The following is a 9,250-nucleotide window of genomic DNA, read 5'->3' on the forward strand; positions in this document are numbered from 1 at the left end:
GAATTTCGAAGTCGGAGGATTTTATTCATCGTACAATCCTAGCACGATCGTACGATCGTATTCCGATCATACTTCGAATCGTACGATTCAAATGATTTTATCGTACGATCGTGCGATTTTCCTTCGAATTGAAAAAACGATGTATTGAAGTCGAAGTTTTTTTAAAGAGACATACTTCGATTGTCGAATGGTCGAATAGTCAAACGATTTTTACTTTGAATCGAAGTCGAAGTAAATTCAAAGTCGTAGTATCCTATTCGATGGTCGAAGTACCCAAAAAATTACTAACTTTTTGTACTTCAAAAATTCACTCGAACTTAGTAAATCTGCTCCTTAATGTATATAATTATATAAATTGTGGGGTTTTTCCCTTATTTTAACTCCCATTTGCTGTTTACAGTCAGATTATACCAACAAGGTTTATGCAGCTCATTAAAATTAAAAATATGAAGCACAGTGTTTAAATAAGCAGGTTAACCCTGTAAAGTTTACAGCTCTATAATATATTAAACAATAGATGGTAAAATAATGATTGTCATCATTGTGAATGCTCTCTCATTTCAAATGTTCTAGTATTAGATCATGTATACCTGTGTTTGTCATTCATGTGTTATGTAATGTTTCTATTAGGCAACAACTATGTAATCCACCGGAATTGCTCAGAAATGGAAATAAGTCGAGTTGCCAGCAGAATTCTAGATGAACTTGTCCTGCCATTTCAAGAAATCCAGATAGATGACAATGAGTATGCATGCTTAAAAGCAATTGTCTTTTTTGATCCAGGTAATTATTTCCGATCATATATCATTTTTCAGAATGTGTTCATCTTATTCTTGTAGTTAATTTGGGTTTAAAAAATAGTCCATCGAGTACAGCCCCTCGAAATTACCCCGTATATACTTTTAGAGACCTATTGGTACACATACCTAAACTAACTGTAGATCTTAAGATCACAATAGCATTGGATATTATTGTTGATCAAGAAATCATCCAAGCCCCTCTTAAAAGATTAAAAGAATCAACAATCACATCGTCATCCCGCAGTGCATTCCACAACCTTACTGTAACACAAATTACATCATTAAGCATTAATATTGCATCAATAAAAAAAGGAGAATGATCTAACTTTAGATATATAAAATTAACTAAAAAGAGGGGATCTGACTTCCGTCAGAATTCAAATTTTTGTATAGGAGAAAAGAAAGAAAGTATCCCCGTCTTCTTAATCAGAAAAAATACGTTAGCACACAGTAATAATATAAAAAATAATATAAAAAAGTTATATATTATCACTGTGTGATTTGATTTCACTTAAACCATGTGGTCTCGTGATCCAGTATCTATAGATTCCCCCCTTAATAATTCATCCCACAAAGTGCTAGTGCTTAACCTCAATAAATTAGCATTAAATAGGGTAAAACTTAAGAAACAATTAATTTTCCTTTTATATATTGTGTATATTTAGTAATTTCTAACTCATAAATGATTCATTTAACATTAATTGATGAATTCCTAACAACCAGCTAAAACACCAATAAGGATGATAAAGTACCACCAATTGTGATTAATTATGAATTAATTAAAGTGCAATTATAAATATCTCTGATTCCAAGAAAAGGTAGGAAAAGGAAATTGGTAGAAGGGTGGAGAAGTCCCGTATTTTCTAGCTGATTGTTTTACTAACTGCGGGACCCCACAAAGGAGGAGAAGTCAGTGCTTCTGGAACTGTGGTCTCAATTCTATTTTAACTAGCTAGATTGAGAAGCTATCTTTTCTAAAAAACACACAAATTCCAGAGCACTTATAGTGAAAACAGTAGAACAAGAATGCAGATGAGGAATCTCCTATAGTCTGGGCTGAGAGAAGCGCCCAGATCACTATAAAAGGTTTTTTTTATAAAAAGAACCCCCCAAGGTTTTATCTAAAATGGTATAAACCAGTAAGAATGGCAAGCCCTGATTTTTCTGATTAAGAAGACGGGGATACTTTCTTTCTTTTCTCGTATACATTAATATTGTATAACGGATGACATCATTAGTGATGGGTGAATATATTAGCCAGGCGCAAATTTGCGGCAAATTCCCGTGATTCGCCGCCGGTGAATAAACCGCCATGGAAATCCGCCGGCATCCAAAAAAACTGACTCCGGTGTCAAAAACGGATGCCAGTATCGAAAACGAGATACCGATGCCAATTCGCTAATTTTTCGGCGAAACGCCCCAAATTCGCCCATCACGAGACATCATTAAGCACTGTTTATTGGAATACATTTTACAGCATTTTCATAGCTCTTCTTAATTCTCAACAATTTCTTAAAATTTTCACGTGTGATAAGCAAGCAGTCTAGTTTTATGGCAGTACAGGATGACTTGATCTTTGTAGACATTGAAATTATAAGCATTTGAAATGAAAAAGCATATCTATAAGAATTATGTATATCCGTGGTGTGAACATGTCTTTTATGTGACAACCTATCAGAATTTTTATTTCAGTAGCATAAGATTTGGTTGTATTGTTGAATGCTATATAGTTATATTTATATTGAAACAATGCCCTATTATGCTATACACACTTTGGAGGAAATGTAATTATAGTTGCTAACAGAATTTTTTTTTTGCTTAGATAAAACAGAAATTCATCATGCTTCAATATCATTAATCAGATATATATATATTGTAGATGGGTCTATATTTGGTATTGCCAGCTAATTGGCCTAGGTATATGTCTTGTTCTTTGCCATAGTATATGAGTAGTTGTCATATACTATGGAGCAGATTTATCAAGGGTCGAATTTTGAGGGTTAAAAAACGCTCGAATTCGACCCTCGAAGTAAAATCCTTCGAATTTGAATATCGATTTCGAAGGATTTTATCGCAAAATGTTCGATTGATCGATCAAATAAAAATCTTTCGATTGAACGATTAAATCCTTCGAATCGAACAATTTTTATTCGATCAAAAAAACTTAGAAAAGTGCTGTGGAAGGTCCCCATAGGCTAACATTGCACTTCGGTAGGTTAAAAGTGGCGAAGTATGAAGTCGAAGTTTTTTTTAAAGAGACAGTACTTTGATTATCGAATGGTCGAACGATTTTTACTTTGAATGGTTCAAATCATTCTATTCGATCGAATTTGACCAATTCGATGGTCGAAGTACCCAAAAAATTACTTCGAAATTCCAATATTTTTTTAATTCGAATTATTCACTCAAGTTTAGTAAATCTGCCCCTATGGAATGATGACATCTTGCTGGGCAAATAGAGAGGCAAGTGCATTGCACTTGGGGAGACATCGTTGTTTAGACTTTTTCCAAGAAATGCAGATGAAAAATTGTTGCATAATGTTGTTCCCCATAAAACAACAAAATATAATTGATCAGATATATTGTATTGATGTGCCTTTGTAGGAGGCATATTTTGTTGCTGAACCCCTAGCAGAAAAGTTTTGTTGCATTCCGTGTCCAAATGAATTATGGTAACTTGAAACAACACTACATTGTGATATACACAGGGGCCTGATGTTTTCTAAACCAACGTTTTTGACATTCTTCTGGAGAAGATGCTGTGATGCATTCAGTCATACCATATCAATGTGTCAATCAAACTTATGTAATCACTTGTGTAATAATATATCATTTTTTTTTTTTTTTGCTCATTCCAGATGCCAAGGGACTAAGTGATCCTATAAAGATTAAGACTATGCGTTACCAAGTTCAAATCAGTTTGGAAGATTACATTAATGACAGACAATATGATTCAAGAGGCCGATTCGGAGAACTTCTTCTACTTTTACCCACACTACAGAGTATTACTTGGCAGATGATTGAACAGGTTCAGTTTGTTAAATTGTTTGGAATGGTAAAGATTGACAATCTTCTCCAGGAAATGTTATTAGGAGGTAAGTTACAATACTTTGTTATTATATTGAATATTGACCCCTAAACATATCAAATCATTCTGAATTGTGATTAGAATTCATATACCACCACCAATTTCGTTTCAACCTATCATTAATCCATTTGTAAAATAAAAATGCACAGCAAAATAAATTCTCTCATTGGTTCATTGTGTTAAAGGAAAACTATACCCCCAAAATGAATACTTAAGCAACAGATAGTTTATATCAAATTGAATGACATATTAAAGAATCTTACCAAACTGGAATATATATTTACATAAATATTGCCCTTTTACATCTCTTGCCTTGAGCCACCATTTTGTGATGGTCTGTGTGCTGCCTCAGAGATCACCTGACCAGAAATACTACAACTCTAACTGTAACAGGAAGAAGTGTGGAAGCAAAATACACAACTCTGTCTGTTAATTGGCTCATGTGACCTTACATGTGGTTAGTATGTGTGCACAGTGAATCTTACGATCTCAGGGGGCGGCCCTTATTCTTTAAAATGGCAATTTTCTATTTATGATTACCCAATGGCACATACTACTAAAAAAGTATATTATTATGATAATGGTTCATTTACATGAAGCAGGGTTTTACACATGAGCTGTTTTACTCAGGATCTTTTAATAGTGACCTACATTGTTTGGGGGGTATAGTTTTCCTTTAAGTTGTGGCAAGAACAATAATTGCAATTGTTAATAAACACATTTTAATTGAATACGTAAATAACACCACATGTTGTATATCTTAGGATCAGCTAATGAAACAAGTCACATTCATCATCAAGGACACCCTCATTTCTCTCAAGACCCTTTGCTAGGACAGACTCTGCTGATAAGTTCCATGGCTTCTTCTCTCCACTCTGAAGAGATTGGTAAGTTTCTCCATTATTATTGGTGCTGGCCTAGAAGGACATTACAACCCACATTTGACAGAACCAGAAGTTAAACTAGAGAGTTATTTAATCAAAGCATTGGGTAAGAGTCAGATTCCAGTACTCTGTATTCTAGTTGATAGGATTAAATCTAATTAACAAAAGCAGAGCAGGGATATAAACTGAACTAGACATTGCCAAGATCACTTGAAGAGTTAGAAAATGCTTGAAATTAAGAAGTACACACTTTAAAGGAGAAGGAAAGGTGAAAGCTAAGTAATCTTTATCAGAAAGCTCTATGTAAATACACCAGTAAACCCTTTAAAGTAATGCTGCTCTGATTCCTCTGTCAAAGGAAACACCAGATTTCTTTCCTTCTAGTGTGTTCTGTTTCAGGCTTCCTTCTTTCAGCTTAAACCTCCAGGGCATGGGCTTGAGCATGCTCAGTTTACTTCTCTCTCCCTCTCCCCTCCCTGCTGTAATTTGAGCCCAGAGCAATGAGCGAGCAGGGAGAGACTCAGGCAGGAAGTGACGTCACACCAAGCCAATATGGCAGCTGCTATCTGAAAAAACAGAGAGAGCTTATAGAGCTGGTAAACATTCTACAGAATAAATATAGCATACTAGCTTGCATTTGTGTGGCTAATCTATTGGCAATAAACTGAAAAAAGTCTGTTGAGGAAAGGTCACTCTTGCTGGCAGTCACCTCGTGTGTAGAGACTGAATGAGATCTGCCTGTCACTTCACATATAGGGCAGATTTCATCCACAAAATGCAAACAGGAGCATTTTCAGGTTGAATTACACCCAAGTGTCAGATGGATCTTACTTATCCCTGGCACTATACATATATGGTACTTTCACTATACATACTGTATATGGTATTTTGCCACCAGTGGAAAAAACTATTTATCTGCCGTTAGCCTATGCCTGTTGGGAAATAATAGGGCGAATTAAAACGAGCAAACAAATAAAACTATATGTGCCATCTAAAAATACTTTAAACAAAAAAATGATTTGAGCTATACAAAGTGGCAGCTGTAACCACTTGAGGGCCCATGTATGTCTGCAAATGCAGTGAACAAAGTGCAATTTCAAGTGCAATCGTCATGTTTCTTTCCCACAATGCAGAGGTTTTCTCCATTATTCAGGCTTCATTGCAGTGCCAAGGGGGTATTGCACTTGGAGCAATCAGCTACAAATGCACAGAAACCAGTCTGGTGTCAATTACACCCAATATTGCGCCGTATTGATGCTGGGCACAAAGGTAACCCTTGGCAATACATATATTTTGACACAGGTAATGATAGTGGTTTTACGTGTAACTGACTTCAGGGAAATTGTACGAACCAGAACTGCACTTGCAGACCTACATCAGCCCTTTGATTTAAAGAATATTTAAAATGTTCCATTGACCCAACATTTTCACAAACCAGGATGCCAGTAAAGTAAGGGTAATGTATAGTTTACAAGAATTATAGTGTTTGTAGTAATGTGGGGTTATATGTCGCTCCTGGTACTTTAAGAGAGTACCAGTTAGGCTCTGTGCGCTAGCATACTGGCCCTCTCTGCTGCCCTCGTGGACCCCCCTGGACCCCCTCAGGCGCAAAAAGGTAAGCACACGGCAAGGGGGGCAGCGGAGGGGCCAGGATCGCCCCTGCCTGCATCTGTTAGTAAATTGGTGATGTCCCTGCGGGTGGCAATGTTGGCGAAAAGTCACTAACGTTAGCCACTTCGCTCTTTAGTAAATCTGCCCCTTAGTTGTTTTTTGAAGAGATTGAGAGAGGATTTCTTACTGAGGAATTCCGGGATAGAATTCCAGAGGTAAGGAGCAGCAAGATGGAAAGGTTTGAGATCAGAGGTGGCAGTGAATGTGGATGGTGTGAAAAGAAGGTGGCTCTGAGAGGAGTGGAGGATGTACAGTGAGACAAGTGAAGAAATGTAGTGAGGAGCAGAGGAGTGAAGGGCTTTGAATGTTACTAGAAGAATTGTATATGCTACCATTTGCTTAACAGGCAGCCATGCTAAGGATTAGTGATTTCTCTCTTCTTTGTTAATGGAGAGTAGAAATGTGGCATATTTTTTCTCTTGATGAAATCCTGTTAAGTTACTGTTAGGCTACTATTAGCTCCATTTGCCTTTTCTGTATTTGAGTAACTTTATTGCCTTTTCTTCAGGGGTCCTCCAACATATACCACACACTTACAAAAGCCTGTCTTGAATTTATATCTGTGGTGAAGTATACAGGGATTCATTTTTTTTGCATTAAAATATGCCCTTTGCCAATGGGCCAATCATTTCTGCCTTTACAGTAACTTTATTCTTTCATTTTTTATTTCTTTTAGCAACACCAGAGACTCCCTTACCTTCCCCACCCCAAGGATCAGCACATGAACATTATAAAATATCCACAAACCATGCAACAGTTATCACACATCAATCCATCCTAAAGCAGAAACCGTTATGAAATAAATATGTATATATACATATATATATAGGACCACTGGACATAAATGAGGATATTCTCCAACAGTAACACCAAGAATTGTAATTGCATATTAAAAGGAATGCCTCCAAATATGTGTATATTTTAGGATTAATTGCTTTAGTTGTGAATACTTTTACAGTTCCAGAAATGTGTTTTTTTTGTCCATGAGCTTATTTTATTCACTATAATTAATATTCTGTACTGTATATTTCTCTGACATTTTTCTATGTAATAATTTTTTTAACCTTAGATGTAATAAACATGTATAATGTTAATTTATACCATCCATATGAAGTCTGCAATTAAGTTGACCTGTAATTAATTTATGTGAATAAAACCCCCTAGTGCATTAAATCATCTTTTTTCCAACACTATGTTCCTTCTTTGTTTGTCTTGTAAACACATATTTACATTTTTTAATTTGAGAAATACACATGGTCTGTACTGTTATGTTATTTATATTTGAAGTAACATTATATACTCTAGATAAACTCTGAAGTATGGTACTCCTCATGTTTTTTGACTCAAGCTAATGACTGAAACTCAAACAAAAGAAGCAATTTCCCCCAACCTCCCAAATAAAACATTTGTTCTTCAATTTGTCTTTCATTACAAGTTAATTTGTTCATATCTCTCTCTCTCTCTCTCTCTCTCTCTCTCTCTCTCTCTCTCTCTCTCTCTATATATATATCTTTTATGTCTCTCTCTCTCTCTCTCTCTCTCTCTCTCTCTCTCTCTCTCTCTCTCTCTCTCTCTCTCTCTCTCTCTAATCTATCTAGTAGCAGGATAGATAGATAGATTTAACATTTTTATTTTCCTTTGGTAACTTTCTGATTTTGTCAGCTCAAAAAACTTTTCGGTCACTACAGGTAATGACACTATATGTAGGAAGTGTTGACAATTTGATACAATTTGAATTACATGAGTAAAAAGTTGACCTCGATGAAAGTGTAACCTGTCCTACTTTTTTATATCCCATATGTAGTATATCGCCCACAACACTTAATTACTTGGTGGACAGTTGTAAGCTCCATTACAGTCATGTGAAAAAGTTTGGGAACCCCCTCTTAATCCTTTGGAGTTTTGTTTATCATTGGCTGAGCTTTCAACGTAGCAACTTAATTTTAATATATAACATGCCTTATGGAAACTGTAGTATTTCAGCAGTGACATAAAGTTTATTGGATTAACAGAAAATATGCAATATGCATTATAACAAAATTAGACAGGTGCATACATTTGGGCACCACAACAGAGATATTACATCAATACTTAGTTGAGTCTCCTTTTGCAAATGTAACAGCCTCTAGACGCCTCCTATAGCCTTTGATGAGTGTCTGGATTCTGGATGGCGGTATTTTTGACCATTCATCCATACAAAATCTCTCCAGTTCAGTTAAATTTGATGGCTGCCGAGCATGGACAGTCTGCTTCAAATCATCCCATAGATTTTCAATGATATTCAAGTCAGGGGACTGTGATGGCCATTCCAGAATATTTTACTTCTCCCTCTGTATAAATGCCTTAGTAGATTTTGAAGTGTGTTTAGGGTCATTGTCTTGTTGGAATATCCAACCCCTGTGTAACTTCAACTTTGTGACTGATGCTTGAACATTATCCTGAAGAATTTGTTGATATTGGGTTGAATTAATCCGACCCCCGACTTTAACAGGGGCCCCAGTCCCTGAACTAGCCAACAAGCCCCACAGCATGATGGAACCTCCACCAAATTTGACAGTAGGTATCAGGTTTTTTTCTTGGAATGTGGTGTTCTTCTTCCGCCATGTAAAGTGCTTTTTGTTATGACCAGATAACTAAATTTTTGTCTCATCAGACCAAAGCACTTTGTTCAAAAATGACTGTGACTTGTCTAAATGAGCTTTTGCATAGTGGCTCTTGTTTGTGGTGTTAGTGCAGAAAGGGCTTCATTCTCATCACCCTGCCATATAGATGTTCTTTGTGCAAATTGCGCTTAATTGTAGAACGAT

At 36.0% G+C, this 9,250-nt stretch overlaps 1 protein-coding gene across 2 annotated transcripts in view; it reads left to right on the forward strand.

Annotated features, from left to right (window-relative positions):
* LOC108719302 (hepatocyte nuclear factor 4-gamma) overlaps positions 1 to 7,860 on the forward strand; it is a 46,544-nt gene extending 38,684 nt beyond the window's left edge. For both annotated transcript variants that reach the window (XM_018268084.2, XM_041566515.1), the window contains exons 7-10: positions 631 to 783; positions 3,659 to 3,895; positions 4,653 to 4,775; positions 7,120 to 7,860. In XM_018268084.2, the coding sequence (XP_018123573.1) occupies positions 631 to 783; positions 3,659 to 3,895; positions 4,653 to 4,775; positions 7,120 to 7,241 (635 nt within the window). In that variant the 3' untranslated portion in view covers positions 7,242 to 7,860. The remainder of the gene's footprint in view (positions 1 to 630; positions 784 to 3,658; positions 3,896 to 4,652; positions 4,776 to 7,119) is intronic.
* The last annotated feature ends 1,390 nt before the right edge of the window (positions 7,861 to 9,250 follow it).

This window comes from Xenopus laevis, chromosome 6L (genome assembly GCF_017654675.1).
Source record: "Xenopus laevis strain J_2021 chromosome 6L, Xenopus_laevis_v10.1, whole genome shotgun sequence".
NCBI classification, from domain to species: domain Eukaryota; kingdom Metazoa; phylum Chordata; class Amphibia; order Anura; family Pipidae; genus Xenopus; species Xenopus laevis.